Source organism: Giardia intestinalis, chromosome 4 (genome assembly GCF_000002435.2).
Source record: "Giardia intestinalis strain WB C6 chromosome 4, whole genome shotgun sequence".
NCBI lineage: Eukaryota > Fornicata > Diplomonadida > Hexamitidae > Giardia > Giardia duodenalis.
Window position 1 is genome coordinate 190,177 of NC_051859.1, and position 21,782 is coordinate 211,958.

A 21,782-nucleotide genomic window follows, 5' to 3' on the forward strand; every position below is an offset into this window, starting at 1 on the left:
TTCTATTTAAAAGGGAGGAGTTTTACTTAGCTCCCATTTACTTAGCTCTCATGGCGTCGTGAATGCTGCTATAGTAGTAGAAGAAGTTCTGGGCAACAAGGCCTCCAAGCCCAAAGTTGAAGTAGACGCGGCTGCCCCCAGAGGGCCACTCGATGCCCTTGAGCTTGAGGGTGTTGACCGTCCCAGAGATGGACCCACCGGCAGGGATCAGAGTCATCTCTGCGCCAGCAGGAACGTTCTCGGGGAAGATGCAGCGCACGCTGGGGTCCTCTTCTGAAGCCACAACTGTGATCACAAGGCTCTGCTCAAAATCGTACTTGGATCCTACCTGAACCACAGGAACCATGACGCCCGCGCCGGTCTTATTGGTGACGGTAATCTTGAATTCCCCGTTGCCAAACGGATTACCGTACTCAGTCGCATCTGGGGGAATGATCTGGTCAACGGTCATCTCGAGCCCCGCAGGTACAGCGTAGGCAGGGCGGCCCGAAGTAGCACAAACAGAGACTGCTCCCGTTGTGGCACCGGTCCACTTCTTCGTGAAGGGAGACTTGGTTGCGCTGTCCCAGCCGTAGGGCACGGCCAGGATCTTCTCGGCCAACTTGCGTGCCTCGTCTTCCGAGGCAACAGCCTCCGCCGCCTTAAACACAAGCATGCCCTCGTCCTCCTCTCCGCCAAAAAGGTACGTCTTGCCCTTCTCCACCGGGCAACGGTCTCCGATGTAAAAGAACATCACGTCGTTGCACGCATTCCCACGGACCATCTTCAAGGGCTTGACGACTATGGAGCAGCGGCACTGGGGAGGAAGGGACATCGTTTGCATCCCCGGCATAAGCTGGGTGATAGTTCCGTAACCTATTGCGGGATGAGACTCGATAGGCATTTTATTTTCCTATCTGAGGCTGTCTCCTAGAATTTCCTTGACTTGGAATAAGAGCCTTGTGCACGTATAGATATGCCCTGGACAGAGCAGGCCATCACCAATCTTGGTGCTCTAAAAAGTTCCTGTTACATCATGAAGGAGTCGTCCCCAGCCCTAGTCCACACTCAGCTTATTCCCACCGATCTTATGCCAGACAAGGCTGTGTGGATGATGAGGTGCGTAATAGAGCATTTCTCTGTCGCTTCTTCGCCCTTTCTAGTGGATATAAAAACAGTAGCCGCACCCTATGCTGGGGTTATCAAGTTCCGGGAAAAATGGTATGTTGGAACCTCTCTTCGCTCTGTTCTTCAGACCCAGGTCGCGTCTGGTACCAGGTTTTCGGAATCCACTATCTGGAGACTTGCGTATGGAATACTGAAGGCGTTGGCTTTTATGCATACACCATCGTCGAGCGTGCAAAAGCTGACAGGACAGTACTGCTTTGTCCACGGCCATATTACCCCAGACACGGTTTTCCTTTCAACAAACCAGATGCCGAGAATAGGAAGCCTTCACTGTTGTACATTAACTTCTTGCTGCCTCCCGAATGCTGAGACAGGAGGAAGATTCAAGCCTTATCTGCCACTCGACATAGATAGTAGCATTTTCCCTCCTCTCATCACTCCCGGCTACGAGCCCCTTGTAGACATATGGAGCCTAGGGATCTTGCTTTTGCAAGCTTGTGCTGTACCACGAGGTGATCTTCGTTCCAATTATTCTGAAGAAATAGCTGATTTCATCGACAAATTACTCGTCGAGGATGATCGAATTCGTCCCACTGCCACAGAAGCGTTGCAAAATCCGAAGTTTACTGAGCTAGACACGGAGTACATCTCGCGGGGATCTAGTTACTCGGCGCACACGGAAGTGGATTTTAAAGAAGTCTCCTCGGTGTCCGCCCCCTCTGCTAGCTCTGTTCCTGTCTCCGTTTCTGTCTTTGCTCCTACCTCAGTACCTGTTGTCGCCAGAGCCGCACCTTTGCCATCAGAGAAAGACTCGGCTGCGCCACGGAACCCATGCATTGACCTTGCCATCCCCGATCAAGCTCTTCCTGGCTCGCTTGCCGACTTCACAAGCCTACAGATAGGAGTGCTACTGAAGAATGAGAAAATAGTGAAGGCAAATCTTTTTCTTTCAGGAAAGCAGACAGCCGCTGGAATGTCTGCACTAATGTTGGCAGCAATCTATAACCAGGCGGAGATGGTCCATCTTCTGCGGCCTGCTGAAACTGGCCTAGTATGTAAAAACTCACACACTGCTTACTACTACTCTCTTGCTGCTGGAAACTTAGCAATAGCGGATTCCTTGTATGGCGATGAGTACCAGGTGGAATGCGCAGCAAATCCAGCGGCCTTTCCCTCTCATCCTGGACTTACAGTGATAGAAAGGATGCAGCATGCTGTGCAAGCGCAGAACCTTGTAGATGTGCACTACCTTACCATGACGGAAGTCACAGCAACGAAGCATCACATTCCTCTCATGCACCAAGCAGTTGAGCTAAATAATTGGCAGCTTGTGCTCATTCTTTCTCGGTTTGAGGCACAGAAGCGCGACAGCGTCGGAGAGACCTGCCTGCACAAGGCTGCTCGCTTAGGGTATGCTAAGATTGTAGAGATCCTTGCCCCTTACGAAGCAAACATAGCCTGCAGGGATTCGACTATTTCTGGCAGACTTCTCTTTGCAGTTGATTTGGCAATAGCAAACGGTCATACTATCTGCTTCGACATTCTTAAGTTTTATGAGCATAAGGAAGAGTATGCAAAGAAGGGGCTGTTCCTCAAGGACACCAAGAAGACCACTCCACTTATTGCCGCCGTCTTATCTAAGGATATCAATATCATTCGTCTAAGATGTCAAGAGAATCAACTAAGCTATGACGCTGATGGCTATACTGCTCTTATGCACGCAGTTTTGACCAATCAACTATCTGCTGTAATATTGCTCAGAAAGGGATCTATGCAGATCTGTCGAAGTCAGCAGCACGAAGGGCTTACCTCTCTCTGGCTGGCCTACCTCCAGGGCAACAGTGCTATAGTTAGACTTCTTGCGCCGTACGAAGGAACACACCCTAATCCATATCAGGTCAAGCCCTTCGTCGCTGCTTTGACAGATGGAAGACTGCTGATGGTTGTTGGACTGGAGGATCATTCTGAATACGTTGCCCCTACAAGGGAGATTCTTGAGCAAAAGGCTTCGGAGCTATTTGGTCAAGGGCTGATAGACTTATCTCTAGAAACGTGTAGTACATGCTCCCCCGAGACTATGTTGTGCATGGTCCTTAAAGACAAGAAGCTATCGACTAGATCTCACGACTCTGTTGCGAGCATCTCTGACACATCTGTAACAACTCGATCATTTTCCTGCTCAAGCACACGCAGCACCAGCGCAAACGGCTCTGCACCAAATCTTCCTCTGAAGAGCATGCACTATCAAATCACTAGTAAGTCGCGCCAAGTGTTGCTTCCCAAGTACACCTTTTCTAGAACATCTGTTTCTGCTGATTACCCTGACAACTCTCACGCAGCTCGAAGCCAATCCACGTCCTCCACCAGGGTTGTAAGAGCAACAATGGATAACATACGCCATCTAAGTTTCGCAAACGAAGGAATGAGCCACGATTGTAGGCATGAAATCAAGTGCATGCAGGTGATTTATAATATGCCTTCATACGGTTCATCAATCCCGGTAGCAGCATTAAATAATAAGCCTGCTCGACCTGCAGCACTTGGCAAGCCTAGCAATCGGCAGCTGGCACACTGGTTCGAGCAGCAGCTGCTTTTCTCCGACACTAGTAGCAATGAAGACTGCTATTGGCCACTGGAGACAGGGGGGTCTAGCCCGATGTCACGGTCGCCGTCCAATTTAATTCTTTCGCCCCTGACTGGGCACACTCTACAGCTCACTCAGATTGACCCAAAGATTACTAATCTTATGCTAGCGGTCCTGGCCAATGACCCTCCGGCTGTCCTGTACTATCGGGATGAGCTTTGTCTGCAATCTTCCAACGGAACTACTGCACTAATGCTTGCGGTGGCCATGAATAGCCTTACATTAGTTCGACTGCTTGTAGGGGAGAAGGGAATTCGCAGACACGATGGCCTCTGTGCCAGCAACTTTATACGGAAAGATGCGATAGAGATACGAGCTATTCTTGCAGGCGAACATAAGTGCTTTCGGGACCAGAATGGCCGTACAGGCCTGATGCAGAACATCATACAGAGCATCTCATACCCGCGCGCGATTCTCACATCTATTCTACGAACACAGGATGATTCTGTTGTTTGTGCGTCTAGAGAGTCGATGGGGCCGGTGACGGCTCTAGGATTCGCAGCCTACCGGGGTGCTACACGCATTGTCCAGAGTCTTTTGGGGATCAATGACTTCTACTCCATTTCTCGCAACCACAGGACTCCCCTTATGCTTGCCGCTATAACAGGGCATCTAGCCACTATCAAGCTTCTGCTCCCTAACTTCGTTGGTTTTAGAGATCAGGATGGATACACAGCGCTCGCTATAGCCACTTACCACGGTCACTCAGATGTTGTCGAGTTCCTTTTCCCTTATGAGGCCCACATCTGCACAAAGACTGGCCTCAATGCTACGATGATTGCGGCGAAAAAGAACCGCGTTAAGTGCTTGGAAATCATGCATAGAATATGTTCTCACAGTAGCTCACAGCGGCAGTACGAGTATATGTTCAACGCACGCGATAATGCAGGGATTCCTGCTATTGTTCATGCGGCTGCCAACGAGAGCCTTGAAGCGTTCACATGGTTAGTAGACAACACTGAAGAGGCTAACGCCCAATTAGCCCAAGGGACCACTCTCCTTATGTATTGTTGCAAGAGGAATCTCCATAGCTTTGTGGACGTCTTAGTTCGTCGAAAGAAGGGCCTTGGGCTTCAAGATCACTGCGGCAGGACCGCACTGATGATAGCCGCTGCTTGTAATCACACTGCCTGTGTCCAGATGCTTTCTCCATTTGAAATAAAGATTAGAGGAGCATATCGCACAACAGCTTTGATTTCAGCCACTAAGAGCGGTGCATACGAAGCTGCTGAGTTACTATTGGATGAGGCGGGACTGCAAGAAGACGGTGACTATACAGCGCTGTACTATGCTGTAGGCGAATGCCACAATGATAGATTGATTGAGCTGCTTCTTCCCTACGAAGCAAGTATATGTCCGGAGCTACTGGAAGCAGCCGCTGATCAGTTTTGCCCGAGCAGCTTCGAGGAAATTTATGCTAAGCTTCAGGCACACGGGGGCTAATGTTGCTAGGTCACAGCTTCTACGTGTTACCCCTGGGTTAGAATTCGAGACCTAATACTTACAATGCCGTCATTGGTTGCTATGTTAACCGCGTTTTTGGTCAAAGATATAGAGTCTACAATGGAGGTAGCATCGTGTCCCAATCGAAGATAGCATGAGCTTTTGGTCGTAGGCAATATCAGCTTGTCTCGGTTAGCCGGCTTACGCCCACGGTTTCCTGGGGTGCTGTGCTGGACATTGGCTTGTATAGACGTGGGCAGCATGTCTTTCAGGTTCGTCATCCGCTCGAGAATATAATCAAAACTAGGACCATACTGTGCTCGAAGCCTTTTTGCTGCTGCCAGATCATTGAGATATTCCCCGTAGTTATCTCTTGCATAGCAGAACGCCTTTAATAATTGGCTCTCCTGTGTTTGTGGCAGGCTCTTTGGCCGCGGATGCGAAGGTGCTCGGGGCTGCGGGTACTCACCTGCAGCCTTACGAGGCTTCGGGGGATGCATGCAGTCCTTATTAAAATTAATTGGGTCCGGCGTTACCCGTATGCTTGGCATCCTTCGTCCTCGCCTAACGGCTAAGCCTCCACAGCCCCAGCAGATACGGAGTATCCAGTCTGTGGACCCGTGCAAGCCCGCGTCACTAGGCCTCCATCAGCCCCCTGCCAGCCTGAGCGTCACATACAAACCGGTCCCGCCCCCGGACACAGACTACGGGCTGGAGAAGCTGCTCCGGCGCAAGTAAACAAGCACCGGCTATTTACTCATAAGAGGCCCCGCCGCCGCGCTTGGCGATCGATCTGAGGCGCAGCTCGCGGTTCTTGATGATGTCGGGGCGGATACCCTTCGTCGTCGGAATGGCCACGGCGGGCGAGTCATTGCCAATGACGAAGACATTGCAGAGGCGAGTAAGGAACTCGGTACCTTCGGTGTCCTTCATGCGGATCATAGTGTAGGAGCCCATGTGCTTGTCGATAGCCTGGATTGTTCCGATGCGTCCACAGTTGCGCCCTCCAGTGACCATCACAATCTTGCCGATGTCAAACTTGTACCACTCGTCGATCTTCCCCGTCTTCAGATTGATCTTGATGGTGTCGTTCGTCTTGATGTCAGGGTGTGGGAAGCGGATTGTACGTGCATCGTGTGTAGAAAGATAGGGCATACCCTTGTCTCCGAGGAAGATCTTCTGGACTCGGCAGAGCTTGAATCCGGCCTCGTTGCTCTGGATGGGAACAAGGGTGAAGCGGCCCTTGACGTCGTAGAGGACGCGGAAGGTCTTATGCACCTTCGGGATCTCAAAGACGTCCATGAAGCCGACAGGGAAGGTGGGGTCTGTGCGCGGCTTGCCGTCGATCAAGACATTCTTGTCCTGGAGGATCATGCTGGTTTCAGCGTAGGTGTTAGCATAGTGGAGGCGGTTACGCAGGATGAGGATGAGTGGGATGCACTCGCGGAGGCCATGGGGGCCGTTTGTAGGTCTGGGGGCCCAGATGCCTCCCATCTTGTCTAGAAGCCAGTGCTTCGGTGCGTTGAGGCGCTTAAGGTGCTTGCGGACTCCACGGGCCATTCGCTGCTAAACCAGAATACCATCCTAATTTGGATTTAAAATACATTCGTGAGATATTTTAAATATAAATTGGACATTTTACTTAAAATTGCAATCCAGACTGGAGACGCAGTTGATGACCCAGGATGGCCCGGGCAGCTCGCCTGTTTCACTTCATAATGGTTCTGTAGGTGATTACATTCGTCGACTGGAGATGCAAAACGCTTGTTTTCAGGAGGCGCTCTTCCACGCATCACGCTATACATCTGCAGTGCAAGGAAAGCTTTCCTTGGATCCCTGCGAAAGTCAAGAGCTGGAGGACCTATATATCTCTTGGTCTACGGCGTTGCAGCGGTGCCAGTTGCAAAGCCAGGATCGTCTATCACAACATGATCAACTCCCAGAAAGGACGGCGCCATCTATCTTAGCTTCTGACAGGGTGGACGGCTCTGGATCGTCTCCGATGCCAAGAATCTTGCGTGATTGCCTCATAATACAGACTGATGGGGTCTCTGAGGCACTGGAAGGTCAGACCGTACACACCTACACCGCAGAACTCCGCCTTCTGAGGGAGAAAGTAGTTGTATTACAAGAAGAATTTAGTAAGGAGCACGATCTTCGCGTGGCCTCAGAGAAGCTTAACACCTGTCTTCAGAGCGAGATACGGTCGCAAGCCGAGTCTCTTAAGGAGTGTAATGACGAAAACACTGAGTTGCATAATAAGATCCGGGCCCTCAAGGCACAGATACATGAGATGGACACCTCTGCTGAGACAGCATATGACGACAACTTGAAGCTAGCTGAACGAGTTCGTCATCTCACAGGATCCATGAATGAAATTAGAGTACGAGTAAGCACGGTCCTCCGCCTATTTGGAAGAAAGCCAAGTTCTCACAGGTCTGCGCGTCCAGTGTCAGCCGCAGCTGCCACAGGAATGCGTCGTGCGATATCCTACGATATTAATTCTGAAGGGATACTCGAGGACTGCAAGCAGCTCCATCTACTTGTTGCACCACTCCTAGATGCCACCTCAACTCGTGACTCAGGTACCGCAGATTATTCCAGTGGCCTGCCTCTGAACTGTGATGAGCCAGCACCAACCGCTGAGCACTCGCCACTGACGCATAACTCTGTCATCCAGCAGCCCCTGACAACGACTGCCGGTGACTCATTATCTCCACCAAGCAAGGACCTAACATCAGCAGAGAGTACACCTTTGCCAATGCAAGCTGTGGTGCAGCGCCTGCAGGAATTTGAAAAGGTCAAAGAACAACTAACTCTCCTTACAGTTGAAGCCCAGAGTGCTCAGACCCTGTTACAACATGCTGTCCACGATAAGGAGCTAGCTGAAAAGAAGTCTTCCGAGTATCAGGACCGGCTTTCACGTGCAGAAGCTGAGGTCAAGCGTATGAGCAAGACGCTGCACAACTTGATGGAGGCCATTATAAACTTCGATTCATGCTCGGACCCTCCCATCTTCGATACGGCTGCGATCGCTCAGGAGTCACTAGATTTGGTAGAGCCAGTAGCCAGGCCCATCATTGAATCCCTATCTATACACGATAAGAATTCTGTCACGATTGTTAAACTCTTGCAGCAACAGATTGATACCTTGAAGCTCGAAGCCGAAAAGTTGAGACTGTCCAATCTGATGCTGTTGAAGCGGGAGGCGTGCAACACTAGTGTCATTCGTAACATGGAGCAGCAACTTCGTCGTCTGTCCGACGAGAACTTTTTCCTTGCAGGAGAGAATTCTGTCCTTCTAGGAGCGAAGGGTGTGGTAAATCCTAACGTCGGACTCACTACGTTAACTAATGATAACAAAGCTCTGAGAGAGCAACTTGTAAGCATCCAGCAGAAACATTCTCAGCTTAAGAATGAGCACGACAAGCTAGTATCTAGTTACAAGGCGCTTAAGATAGAGCTTGATGAGGAGCAGGGGCGACGCGCCAGAGCTGAGGATCGATGTACAATAATGCGGGACGAGATTCAGGAACTCAATGACTGTCGTCGATCGCGATCTGCATCTCGGGCTGGTAGTCGCAGGAGTAGTGTAAGTGGCCCGCCATCCGTCAACGGCTTTCGTGATGATCCACAAGGAGCTAATGACATCATTCGCAGCCTCAAGCGGACAATTGCGACAGTTCGTCTGGAGAATGTTAGTCTATCAAGCCAGATAGAGACTCTCATCTTCAGCGAAGCTAGAACTAAGCAATGTGTCACTCAACTCATGCTAGAAAATCATAAGCTTGTTACTGAAGCAGTCTGCAGAGATGTTTTAGTGTCTGCCCTGCAGAACGAGGCACAGCGCCACCAACAGACTCTTCTTCGGATGTGCGTTCTCGCCCCCTCAGATAACGCTCACGAGAAGCTAAACGAACACATAGCCAAGTTAGAAGAGCAATTGTTGGCCAGAGACAAAGCTTTAGAAACACTACATGAGGAGCGTGTCAAGCTAGCGACGAAGGAAGCAGCTCTTTGCATGGATATAGACGGGCTGTCCACGGAGAATGTACGCCTTACCATAGAAAATGGCAATTTGATCAATCAATTAGAAGTCTTAAAACAGCCACAACGGCACTCTCCAGACGCTCAGACTGCGTCCTGTATTACGAATAGGACAGCCACAGAAACGGTAGATAAGATCTGTGTCAGCACCCCTAACTCCTGTGAAGGAGCATCCAATAGTAGGTTACTATTTACGTTGGCGAGGGCTGACATAGTTCTCAACCAGAAGCATCCTTCTAGCGACAGCTGCGTAGAGGCGGAGCTTTCAAGAGTTTCTGACTCCATGGACAAATTAGCTCTGCAAAACAAACACCTTCAACATGAAAATATCCAAATAAAACATCGTCTCAAAGAAGTCGAGAGACAACACCTGGTACCGCATGATTCCTTGCTCAGAATGGCACGATACTTGAATGAGAAAGAAGAGGAGCTTTTCATTATTGTAGAGATGGCTCAGACTCATAATTCCCAGTTAGTTGGGCTCCATAACTACGTCAACAGACTCATGAATGAGTGCCTTTCTCCAGTTGAAAATGACATGCGCCCCTCAATAGAAGCATCGGATGTCACATCTCTCCAGATCAAGCAGCTCCTTAGACAGCTTGTCAAGGAGGTGATCTCCTTGAAGCCCATGGCCATAAGCTCTAGAACAGCCAGTCTCCGTGTCTCTACCGCTTCTGAGCTTCTCCAACGATTCACTTCAGCATAAGCTGCACTCACTCCTCTATACAACAAACGACGCTAACATGGGGAATTCCGTTGAACTCCGTTGCTGCTGCATAAGTATAGGCTCCAAATGCGTCTGTGATCACCCAGTCCCCGACGTCCAAGAGGGGGAGCTTGCGCTCCTTCAGAATGCAATCCAGAGAATCGCATGTTGGACCAAAGATGCTAGACGTATTTAGGCTAGACCCTGCATGAGCCCCGGAGAGCTCCTTGCGATTGCCATGCTTATCTGTAAAACGCAGATGCGGGACAACATGGTCGAATAGAATGGCGTTGTAATATCCGTACACACCATCCCCGACATAGTACTTGACCTCATTAATGGACGCCTTACCTGATTCCATAATCTCCTTCTCAGTGAGGCAGCTGTTGTCTTCGATTTTGTCAAAGATGATGCGCCTGCCATATATTCGCGTTCCCAGGGTCATGATATCCCCTGCAAAGAATCTCCCCGGCTCCGCCATAATCTCTAGGTCCTCAGATTTGTTAGTAAAGTAAACCTTGATCCTGTTTATCTCCTCCCTGAGGGCAGAGGCTATCTCTTCGAAGCTAGGAGGAGTTATGTGTGCATGTCTGTTTGGCTCATCGTAATGACGCTCTGCGCCCTTGGACATGTACCCACCACCTATGTTCAAGACTGTGAGGGTGAAGCCCTGCTCCTTGGCAAACTTTGCTGCCTCTCCCATATATTGGACGGCTAAGCGGAAGGAGTCAACAGAGCCGCACCCTGAGCCAACGTGAAAGCTGAAACCAACTAAGTTTGCTCCCAGGTGCTTACAAAGCCTGATCAAGCGATAGCACTCACTGGGAGAAGCCCCAAATTTCACGCCAAAGCGACAAATGGAGGAGGACTCATCGGGAGGGAGAAGCCTGAGCACAAAGCGGCCTACCTTTCCAGGAGGGGTACTCTCAAGCATACTTAGCAGTTCATGTTCGGAATCGAACGTGAAGGTATTGCAATTAAGGCGAAACGCTTCTTCAATGGATCGCTTGGGTTTCTGCGGGTTTGCATATATTATCTTCGAGGGAGGGCAGCCGGCAGACAGAGCAGCGCGCACCTCAGCGGGAGAGGCACAGTCAAACCCTGCTCCAAGAAGGTGCAGGGAGCGTAGGAGTAACGGGTGCATGTTGCACTTGACGGCATAACGGACCTGAACCTCGGGAAGATGCGTTTTCCAGATGTTGTAGTGCCTCTCTATTTCGGAGACGTTGAGGACGCAGACGGCCTCCCTTCCGCTCTTTGCGTAAGCATCGACTATCACCTTCGAAATATCCGCACCCTTTCCGATAGGGAGAAGGTTGTACTCGACAAGGGACGCTCTTGTCAGCACGGACATTTCAATTATTTATGACTCGAGAGTAGGGTTAACATGTGAAGCATGTGACCGGAAACATAATGAAAGGAATGTTCGTAGACTCAAATATAAATGTTGCGTGGTAAGCAATCTAAAGGACAAATTGCACTCCATTCCCTCATGGTCATAGTCTTTGTTGGAAGTATTGCTGCTCAAGTAGCGGGTACTCACAACGTCGCTTCCAACAGATATGATACCGCCATCACACCGCCTAGTGCAGCGTTTCAAATTTGGACAATCATTTATCTACTCACGATTGCACTGATCATTTGGCAGTTCTTTGCCAATCTGTACGGATCCAGTAAGCTTGACTACGCGTTCAACGTCCTAATGATGTCCGCCTTTGTGCTGGGTGCAGTGTGGATGTACTTGTTTGGTTTAGATGACACAGGCCCACAATTCTTCCTCATACTTTTCTACTCGCTTCTTATCACAGCCGCCAGCTTGCTCGCGCGATACTGTCATGTCCATCCATTTGTGCGCATTGCAATCGACACTCATACGTCATGGATTCTTTTCGCTACGACACTGTCTGGCTTCTGCTACGTCAAATACTCTTTCTGGATGTCCCCGGACTCTCCAGCCTCTTCTTCTCTTGTTGACCTCCTCCACGAAGCCGATTACTCGCTAGTTCTTATGTTCGCTGTGTTGCTTCAAGGCTGTCTGAGTATCGTTTGTGCTAGCTTTGCATTTGGTTTGGTGTCTGTTTGGGCATGCAGTTGGATCACGGCCAGGCTTTTTGGAACCCAGTCATCGGCCGACATGCCGTCTCTAAGGTTTTCAGCTGGATCTGGAATTCTCATCTCTATCGGGATGACAGTGCTGGGTGGATTTCTGTTCGACAATAATATTCATGAGCAGCGTGAGCAATCCATTAAGGCCAGATCCGCTGAGAATACTACATCGGAGAAGGAGACCAGCAAGACAAACAGTCCATCAACCTATAAGTTAATCTCAAAGGATATAGACCAGGCCAATCCAACCCCTGTCATCATCGAGACACCAAGCATCCCCAACTCGGAGTTATCTGTTCTTGCATAGATGCCTCGCATCAATGAGCCGTGGCACTGGGCTGTATTTACTTACGAGTAGCTAAGCAATCCTGGGCTATAGTTTATCAAATGCGTCCTGTGCAGTCCACGCAAAGTCCTTGAAATTCTTATCCTCTTGCATCGTGACGCTATCGGTCTGTGTGGAAGGAGGCAGAATAGGAGACTCAGAGGTGAACTTAGCATCAAAGTTGACGACAAGCGCTTCCGGGGCTATGTAGCGATATATATTGTCTAGAGGATTCTTCAGTAGCTTCCCGTCCACCGCAAGGATACACGACTGCTCAAGTTTGGGCTTAAACGGAGGTTGGATCTCTTTCCTGTATAGCTTATCGAAATCAATCTTATTCTTTCGGAAGACCTCGTGCTTCTTGATTTCATCGAAGTTTGGCCTATCCTTGGGACGCCTGCTTAAGCATTTAGCTATAAAGCTCTTACACTCTGCACTGATGAAGACCGGGAACACGATGATATTCTTAAGGATGCGTCTATATAGTTCAGAGCGGGCGTTGCCTCCGTGGGTACTCGTCGAACTGGCGTAGGAGAACGGTGCAGACCCAACAAGCATCTCAAAGAGCAGGGCGCCCAAGGCCCAGATATCTACCATTTTGCCATGCGGTACGCCAGAGATAATCTCCCCAGAGAGGTAGTCAGGGGTGCCGCAGAAGCTTCCCGAGCAGACCCCTGCGCCCCCAGAATTGTCAGCTGAAATGCCAGTCTTGGAAAGACCGAAGTCAGTGAGCAAGATGTTCCCATGGTTATCTAAAAGGAGGTTCTCCGGCTTCATGTCCCTGAAGACGATATCGTGCTTGTGCAAGTACTCGATCACGAGAACTATCTGAGCCAGGTAGAAGACAGCAAGGGGTTCTGGAAATCTCCCTATTTTCTTCAGGTGATAGAAGAGCTCTCCACCAGTTGCAAACGTTGTCACGAGAAACAGGCGCGTTCGCGTTTGGAAGGAGTGATAGAGCTTGATCATGTTCGGGTGGTTGAAGCTCTGCAGAATGTTGTGCTCGGCCTTGAGGTGCTCGAGCTGTCGGCGATCCAGAACATTGCGCTTCTTAAGCACCTTCATGGCGAAGAAGCGGTTGTCCTCAACGCGACGAACCAGAAAGACCTTACCGAACGAACCCTTGCCTACGACAGAGACAAGCTCAAAGTTCTGAGGCCTCATCACCTTGGCATGCGAGGGAGGAACCTGCGGAAAGATGGGGGGCCGCACGAATTTATAGGCGGCAACAGGGTTGCAGAAAGTTTCAAGGACTTCTGTCTCTGGAAGGGTTTCTATCTGGTGCGCCAGAACACGTGTGTCCTCAACGTACTCTATATTCTCGTCCAGGTCATCCTCCAGTATCGTAGTGCGAGGTCTATCCTTCTGACCTGAAGAAGCAGGTGCATCTGCCGCCTGAGAAACAGCTCCAGTAGCCCCAATGTCTCCGTCTTCATCCGATGAGACATTAACATGACCCTTCTTGTAGCCCTTACCTTTGTCTGTTTGGAGGCCATAAGCACCGATCTTGTCATCAACAAAGACCTCGCCAAGATTTAGTCTTTGAAATGCAGAGACTATCGAGGAGACCTGGTCGGCAGACTCGACATCGAAGCGGTAGGTCTGCAAAAAGGAGATCACAAAGGCCTTCGGCTCCTTTGTTGAGCGGTGGATTCCATATATCTCCTGAACGGGTCTTTCCCACTGAATGGAGTTACCCATCACATTCTGCACGGACTTCGATGTCAACACCAGTGAGCGAGGTTGCTTTTTCCCGCGGCTAGATGTTTTGGTGACAGCATATTTGATACGCACGTCTGTGTCGCTCATGTCCCTAGAATCTTCTATGTGATGATTAGAAATTTTTGGATTTCAGCCGAATTTTCATTATACATTCACCTTTGCTCCTTGCTATCAGCACTCTCTGATTAACGGGCATAAGACAGAGATCACTCTGGGGCGAGGCCAGGTGATGCAGATCTGACAATTTTTGCCTGAAATCCGTGGTCCTGCAAGTACAAAAGCCATTCTTAATCAAGCGGTGCACAACGCCGCGACCTATGCGAGGTTTACCTGCATTGAGTATTTGACAGTCTCCTCCAGCTATAAATGCCAGACTACAACTGGTCGCACAGTGCTTCAAGCGAAGACGTTACAGTCCATTGCTAAATCCGGCAAGAACGATGAATTGTCAGGCCCGTTATCGTCACCTTTTGCATGACAGCAAAGCACTATCCTAAAGGAACTCACACAGATACCTTCCATGCTATTCTCCAAGAGCTCCCGTGGTCAGGCTGTGAGGCTTACTGGTGAGGAAACGAACCGAATTGTAGCTGTTAGCAGCATCATACATAAAGATTAGAGGGTTATCTCTGTACTACTGGAAGGCAGACTTAATTAGTAGGCCAAAGCCTGGAATGAGTCGGGGTCTTGCTAAGGCAGAAAGCTCTGCCCCTGAAAGTGGTTTGTTTGCTGAAGTTGGCTGCAAATGGCCTAGGACGGGTTGCAGAAGCATATACGTGTCTCCAGCCGCGAAGGGTTCACGCACCTGTTCGCTGACAGAGACAAACGGTAAGCCTTACTACCTAGAAATTTACTATTTGTGAAAGAGACTAGAGAAGGACGAAGCGTGACGAACCAAACGTTGAGAGTATACCTTACAACAGCGGGGCGCTCACGCTTTCATTGAGGTTGTCGTAGCTCAGCATCGAGTTGCTGTGTCTGCTACTTATACCAAGGTTGTGCTTGGGCTTCCTGCCCTTAATAATTCCCTTTTTAAGAAAAACGACAATAATGACGATAACAGCAATGACTACAATGACCACGAAAACAGACACACCAACAGCGACCCCGCTAGTCTTGTTCGCGGGAGGTGCGTTGGGCTCACACGTGTTGCCACTGCTAAGAGTATACCCACTATCGCACATAGTGCATATACGCAACGTGACTAGGTCACAACGCAGACAATTGCTAACGTTGCACACGGTCGAGACGCATATTCCATCTTCGTCTGGGATTGCGTTAGCTGCAGCGCACTCTGTGCATGTGTTCGGCCCAAAGCACTCTCTACACATGGAGTTGCACCGACTACAGCGAGATCCGCTCAGATAGTATCCCGTGTTGCACCTCCCACAGACTCCGGCGCTGATACAAGAGCGGCAGTTCTCCACATCGCATGCAGTGGTCGAGATGCACGTATTGACGCTGAGCTCGTAACCACTTTGACAAGATGTGCACTTGTCGGCACTGTTGACGCAGGTCTTGCAGGGTACATTGCACGGGGGGCACGCTCCTGCATTAAGGTAGTATCCATCGTTGCAGCTGAAGCAGAAGTTGTCGGATGAGCATTGACCACAGTTACTTATGGAGCAGGAAACGCACTGCTCTCCAGGTGACAGAACATAACCACTCTTGCACGCAGTGCAGCGCTCAGCACTGACACATGCAGCACATCGTTCGGGGCACGCAGCACAATTCGAACCATAGAAGCCATCCCTGCAAGAAGCGCAACTATTCACGTTTCCGGCAACGCAAGTCAGACAATTATCAACCCTGCACGAGCCTCTCAAGATACAGCTTCCATCCACTAGATCGTAGTCGCTGAGACATGTCCCGCACGCAGGCGGACTTGGACACAGAAGACATCCTGATATTTCTGCGCATTGCGGGGTACAGGTGCTTGTGGCATCGTCGCGGACCCATCCTTCACTGCAGGCTATGCAATCTCTCTCAGTGCCGCCTGTGCATGTCTGGCACGCCCTATTGCATTGCAAGCATTTCCTTTCCGAGGAATAGAAGCCGTCCTTGCAGACACACACGTTGTTCTCAGGATCAGGCTTGTAGTTGTCATCACCACACGTTGCACACACTGTGGAGTCCGTGCACTGCTTGCACCCTTCGCTGCACCTTTCACATTGTCCAGTGCTTGCCTTGAATGCCCTTATACTGCAAGTTTCACACGTAGCGCCGTCATTACTGCATGTCTGACAATAACGGAAGTCGCACGAAGGAGCTATGCAGACGCCTGCTCCATTGCTCACCTGGCCATCCTCACAGATTTCGCAAAAGTCGGTGGAACGGCATGTCTGACAACCGGTCGAACACGCCAAGCACTCGCTTCCGCTAGGATAGTACTTCAGATTACACTGAGAACAGGTACAGTCGCTAGAGTACACCATGCAATTCTCTATATCTGCACAGCTGTTCTTATTATTATCGGTTGTCGGTCCAGATGAAGACAGGACCCAGAAGGAGGTGTAATCCCAGCAGTCCTGCGTGCACGTAGGGTAAATGTACTTGTCCTGGTCGTCGATGAGAACCTTGACCGGCAGACTGTTCAGAAAAGGAAACTCTCCGGGGGACTTGGTCCACTTGCTTTCGCTAATGCCAATACCAAATCCAGTATAGGTAGATAGCTTACGCAATTCTTCCGCCGTCTTCAAATTGGGGTCGGGATCAACAGCAATGGAGGAAGGAGCGACTGGGGTGAGCAGATCCCCGTTTGCGAAGCATGTGAGACAGATAAGCTTGTCTTCTGGCTCTCCCTTCAGCCCAATGCCAGGAATGTCTCCAGCGGTCACGTTAATGATGACGAACTCCGCAGATGTGGAGCTGTCACTTGTCTTAGCCCCATTGAAGAGGCCTATGTGATACAGGCTTGATGCCATAGAGGGAGGATTAGCTCCACGGCACGTGAGACTGCCATTGATCATCGCTAGGGATAGCGCCACTCCGTTATACATTTTCCCTGCAAACATCCCCACGCCGTTGGAAGGCGCCTTGCTGGTATCTTTCGGGACCACAAACGTGCACTCAACATTTGCATTGATCCACACGTTGGATATTGTCTTCGAGGTGACCGCCTTGGAAGAAGACTTCTTGCGGATTTGACCACCGAAAGCGCCAAAGTAGACAGAAACGGCGGTGGACATCGAAAGGTTGGCTATGTCACCGAAGCAGCGCTGTATCTCCATAGGCCCTGCGCTTACGTGGTCCACAAAGCCGGCAAAACCACCGAAAGTCCACTGCGAAGTACCAGACATCCCAGACACTGCCTCCAGAAGAGTGGCTCTGACAAACGAATCTCTTATTACGGAGTTCTCAACTCTTCCAACAAATCCGCCAACAGATGAGCCTGCAGGAGTATTACGAGACGAGAAGTTGCCGAGCTCTGCGTATGTATTGAGGATCTGTGAATTGGCAACCAGACCGCAGAACCCACCAACTATCCACTTCTTCTGGCCTTCAGCCGTGACAGAAGCGTTCGCCTTCACAAATGACCTTTCTATAACACTGTCATTAACATACTGTGCAAAGCCAGATACACCTTGGAGTCCGTCAATCTTCGTTACGATTGCACTACAATCCCGCACAGTGGCGTGGATAAGATTGCCAGCAAAGCCGGCCATCTCTATGCCAGAGAGCTCATTGCTCGTTACAGTGCACCTCTCAATGACGGTTTTGGCTGCAGCTGTGCCACTCACCATGTAGAAAGCTCCCCCGGAATGCACGACTAGGGCAGGATTCAAGCTCCCCTGCTCCCTGGCGATGCATCCTGAAAACTGACAATCGGAGGCAGAAGCACCCTCGCTAAGAACAGCCGCGATTCCTCCAGCAGATACTCTAGCAGATTGCACTGCGATATCAGCCGCTGGCACCAGTGAGATCGTAGCCGCAGAAAGAATATTGGAGATAGGCGCGCGCACAACGTAAGCAAACCCTCCTGCAATGCAAACAGTCCCATCAGTTGCCTGACACCTCAGGGTTGCCGTTGAGGTACCACCGGTTAGGGGAGCAGAGACGGTGTGACAGTACCCGCCCATGGTGCAGTTTGCGCCACTGCAGGTCATCGCCACGCTATTTGACACCGCAGTCGGAGCAGAGGGGCACGTGTGGAAGACACCGCCAACCTCGGCAGCGACGCTCGCCGGAACTTGCAGAGATAAACTACCCGAGATGGCCACATTCTCCAAAACAGCTGACGCATCGGCCGAGATGGACAGCAAGCCAAACTTGCATACGCTGTCCTGCCCTATGGCGCTTGCATCCGGGGAGCTGGCGAAAACTAGCCTTATGTTGCGCACTTGGCCAGTTAGATGCTTAAAGAAGGACGCACTGTACTCAGAGCCCAAGCTGGAGACCCGCAGGTTTATTCCACTAATTGCATGATTATTTCCATCAAGGGTGCCAGAGAAGTCAACCCCTTCCCATTCGTAGCTACGGGCATCAATATCGCTTGTCAGCCTGAAGCCGTGACTCGGACACGCTCTAATGGCCAAAAGGCTCCCGGGCGTGGCTAGTTCAATCAACGTTCCGTCTGGAGGGCATGTGTAAACGCTACAATATCCCGACGCTTCTATCTGGTCCTCTGTGGCAGGGCTGGACCAGCCATCCAAGCATTGGCAGACACCATTGACCACGTTTCCATTTTTGCAGAGGCCTTCCCTACACGTCCCTCGGAAGAGAACGGCTCCTTGACTGCAAACGCATTGTCCGCCCTCGCACGTGCCAAGACCGCCACACTTCCTATTGGAGTTGTCGTTTGCACAAGAATATGCTCCGCAGAGTACGCCGTTGTGAGATCCATATCCCGGTCTGCATTTGGCACGGTTCTGGCCAACACAGACACCTTCGGCCAGGCTTAGACAGCCCTCAACGCAAGCGTGCGATTTAAGGTTGTAGTACTGAGAGCTCAGAGGGCAGCGACAGACCTTGAGCTCGGAATCACACTCTGCCTGTGCACCACAACTTATGGTGTCACAGCTGTATTCGGTGCAAAGAAGGTCCCCGGCTGTAGCGCCTGCAACGGAAGTAACGTGCTCAATGCAAACCGCCTGCCCGCTTCCGGAACAGACCCCGTACTGGACACCGCCCGAGCACCCCGACTTGCATCCCGGATTTGCTAGCGACGGGTCGTAATACTGCCGCTTGTCCTCGCAAACACAGAGCTTCGAGGTAAAGTCACAGGTTGCAATGGAAGGGCCACCGCAGATGGTCGAGTCTCCCTCTGGTAGGGTTGAGCAATCGTACTTAGCACAAAGAGAGTTTCCATCTGCAACCCAACCAGGGTAACACGTGGCAGTATTCTGCCCAATGCAAATACCACCAACCAAGCCTGTGCAGCCATCCACGCACATCTTGTTAGTATGATCGTAGTACTTAGTGACATCACTGCAAACACAGGTGTCAAACTCAACGTTGCAGGTAGCACCAGAAGACCCGTCACTGAGTCGGCACTCTTCGGTTGCAGTGACACAAGAATAAAGAGTGCAGTTCTTGGCATCATCGAGCTTGAAGCCCGGATCACATCTAGCCTCATCTGGTCCAATACACTGACCGTTGATGAGGTTTGGACACCCCACAACGCACTGGCAGGAAAATAGATCTACATACTGAGTTCTGTCACAATGCAAATTTGCAGAATTGCAGGAGGACGGCGGGGTTGTTCGCTTCAGCCGCATGCCCTGGCCAATCTCCCACACGTCCACAGCCCATTTGCTCCGGTCGTCAAGGGTGTAGGCCCCATCCCGGTAGTGAGGAGTACGCTTCAGATGAGGATAATGCGAGCCGTCAATATTCCAAGTGCCCAGATCAATCCCGGGATATGACGCCGACTGCTTCATCGTACTATCGGTTAGGCCAATGTACTTATCTGCCACGGTCGCGACACAGGCCGCATTAGAGTTGAAGTAATTATGGCTTATGCCGGCGTCGCTCTTCTGGCTGCTGAATGCTTTGGTAATTTCCGCGCAAGTCACGTTTGCAATGATGTATGATGACACCGCATTTGCGGCGGTATAGGTGTAGAAGAGGGCAACCTTGCTGGAACTGGATCCGAGAGTGCAGCTATCCAAGGATGCAAAGCAGTCTTGCATCTTCCCGCCCGTCGTGGTCACAAACCTACCGACAACTAGAGACACCAATCCTTTGAAATCAGTAAGTACGAGAGCACCAAGACGAGACTCCACCTCTAAGATGCTGATTCCTTTAGCCTGGACGTTAACAACATTAGCAATAGGGGCGAAGGACGACTTGCTTGTACCCCCGGACAGTCCGACAGTTTGAGCCTTGAGATGGCAATTTTCTAGAGTGAGGCCTGTGTTTGTGTTTGCAGTCCCCACAGATAGAGTTGCATTGATTTGAGAAGATCCTGACATGGCGAACTTGGTAAGGTTGACGTAGCTTGACCTAACTGTGACCTTTCCGCTGGCAGAGTACCCCAGAAGCCCTGCAGACGTCGAAAAGCTGCCTGTCGCAGTGAGCGTTTGAGTGCCTCCATTCACATACGAATCGCTGATAGTCACTGTGTCCTTAGAAGTTGCCGACGAAAAGCTTCCAATGAGACCGCCCAAATAGGCCACAGAGCTGGATGTCAGAGAGAGACTAGTGAACTCTGCATAGCATTCGCAGAGGGTAAAGTCAGCAGCGGTTATATTTCCAACAAGTGCGCCAAGAGCAGATGCCTGGCTGGTGGAAACAGAGGTAGCAGACAGAGAGCCTTTGTACATGGCAGAGTTTGTCAGAGAAACGCCCCCGGCAGTCCCAAACACACCGCCGATGACAGATGCCTCGGCAGCCGTGGCTGAAATGCTTCCTCCGAAGAAGCACTTTGCGCAGCCAACAGAGGAGGTGCCAACAACCCCACCAATTGAATGAGACCCTCCAGTACACGCGATCGAGACCGTTGAGGTGATGTTGCGTAGAGTAGTGGTCTCGGTAGCAGACCCTATCACGCCCCCAACGGTAATAGTTGCATCTCCCGTACCGCTCAGGGTCATCGTTCCCTCGACAAAGACGGATTCGACTGTAGCGGACCCAGTAGTGACACCAATCAGTGCACCAACCGGATTCGTCAGAGGGCTGGACATAGTGGCGGCGTAGTTCAGCCTCAAGTTGCGCACAGATCCAGAGAACTGGTCTCCGAAGACGCCAGATGATCCAGTTTGCCCACTAATAGTGAGCTTATAGTTGGCACCATCCAAGGTTCCGGTGAAACCAGAGATAGGCTCATAGGATGGATCCAGGGTGATGTCCGCGCCAAGTATGTAACTGCCAGCAAGATTGTCACGTATGGCGCTGAACTCCGCCGCCGTTGTGATAGTGGACGCTGCTGAAGCGCGCAGCTCCAAGCTAGCGAGGGCAAGGGACAAAACAAGCCCCGTCAGCATTTTATTTTAACGAGAATCACACTCTAATTCCAAACATTTTTAAGTCAAAGGTTACGGAGTAAATGAATCTATCTATCCCTGCCTGGGTCATAAGTCAGACTCCCACATAAGCGGGAATTATAGCTTTTATCTTGTAGCTAGTTCCCCTAACCCAGAATTGCAATATACGACATCCTACTATCAGAGCAGAAGCATGCCGCCATTGGTAGATTTTGCAGGTCCAAAGTGAGGTGTTGTCTTGAAACAGGTGGACCC

At 50.6% G+C, this 21,782-nt stretch overlaps 9 protein-coding genes across 9 annotated transcripts; 3 read left to right on the forward strand and 6 right to left on the reverse strand.

Moving 5' to 3' along the window:
• Positions 1-37: 37 nt before the first annotated feature.
• On the reverse strand, positions 38-883 carry GL50803_0011354 (uncharacterized protein; the record flags this gene model as incomplete). Its single annotated transcript, XM_001707200.1, has 1 exon — positions 38-883. The coding sequence occupies one exon, from the start codon at positions 881-883 to the stop codon at positions 38-40; it is 846 nt and encodes a 281-aa protein (XP_001707252.1).
• Positions 884-955: 72 nt separating this feature from the next.
• GL50803_0011355 (Kinase, NEK) lies at positions 956-5,194 on the forward strand (the record flags this gene model as incomplete). The annotated part of the gene is made up of 1 exon (XM_001707199.1): positions 956-5,194. The coding sequence occupies one exon, from the start codon at positions 956-958 to the stop codon at positions 5,192-5,194; it is 4,239 nt and encodes a 1,412-aa protein (XP_001707251.1).
• Positions 5,195-5,220: 26 nt separating this feature from the next.
• GL50803_0011356 (uncharacterized protein) lies at positions 5,221-5,694 on the reverse strand (the record flags this gene model as incomplete). The annotated part of the gene is made up of 1 exon (XM_038045662.1): positions 5,221-5,694. One exon carries the CDS (start codon positions 5,692-5,694, stop codon positions 5,221-5,223), a length of 474 nt encoding a protein of 157 aa, XP_037901902.1.
• A 253-nt stretch (positions 5,695-5,947) lies between these two features.
• On the reverse strand, positions 5,948-6,754 carry GL50803_0011359 (Ribosomal protein S4; the record flags this gene model as incomplete). Its single annotated transcript, XM_001707196.1, has 1 exon — positions 5,948-6,754. One exon carries the CDS (start codon positions 6,752-6,754, stop codon positions 5,948-5,950), a length of 807 nt encoding a protein of 268 aa, XP_001707248.1.
• Positions 6,755-6,869: 115 nt separating this feature from the next.
• On the forward strand, positions 6,870-9,950 carry GL50803_0015406 (uncharacterized protein; the record flags this gene model as incomplete). The annotated part of the gene is made up of 1 exon (XM_001707194.1): positions 6,870-9,950. One exon carries the CDS (start codon positions 6,870-6,872, stop codon positions 9,948-9,950), a length of 3,081 nt encoding a protein of 1,026 aa, XP_001707246.1.
• Positions 9,951-9,957: 7 nt separating this feature from the next.
• GL50803_0094582 (Ornithine decarboxylase) lies at positions 9,958-11,304 on the reverse strand (the record flags this gene model as incomplete). Its single annotated transcript, XM_001707192.1, has 1 exon — positions 9,958-11,304. One exon carries the CDS (start codon positions 11,302-11,304, stop codon positions 9,958-9,960), a length of 1,347 nt encoding a protein of 448 aa, XP_001707244.1.
• Positions 11,305-11,394: 90 nt separating this feature from the next.
• On the forward strand, positions 11,395-12,363 carry GL50803_0011363 (uncharacterized protein; the record flags this gene model as incomplete). The annotated part of the gene is made up of 1 exon (XM_038045665.1): positions 11,395-12,363. One exon carries the CDS (start codon positions 11,395-11,397, stop codon positions 12,361-12,363), a length of 969 nt encoding a protein of 322 aa, XP_037901903.1.
• A 66-nt stretch (positions 12,364-12,429) lies between these two features.
• On the reverse strand, positions 12,430-14,190 carry GL50803_0011364 (Kinase, AGC Akt; the record flags this gene model as incomplete). Its single annotated transcript, XM_001707190.1, has 1 exon — positions 12,430-14,190. One exon carries the CDS (start codon positions 14,188-14,190, stop codon positions 12,430-12,432), a length of 1,761 nt encoding a protein of 586 aa, XP_001707242.1.
• Positions 14,191-15,017: 827 nt separating this feature from the next.
• Positions 15,018-21,527, reverse strand: GL50803_0017476 (High cysteine membrane protein; the record flags this gene model as incomplete). The annotated part of the gene is made up of 1 exon (XM_001707188.1): positions 15,018-21,527. The coding sequence occupies one exon, from the start codon at positions 21,525-21,527 to the stop codon at positions 15,018-15,020; it is 6,510 nt and encodes a 2,169-aa protein (XP_001707240.1).
• Positions 21,528-21,782: the final 255 nt, after the last annotated feature.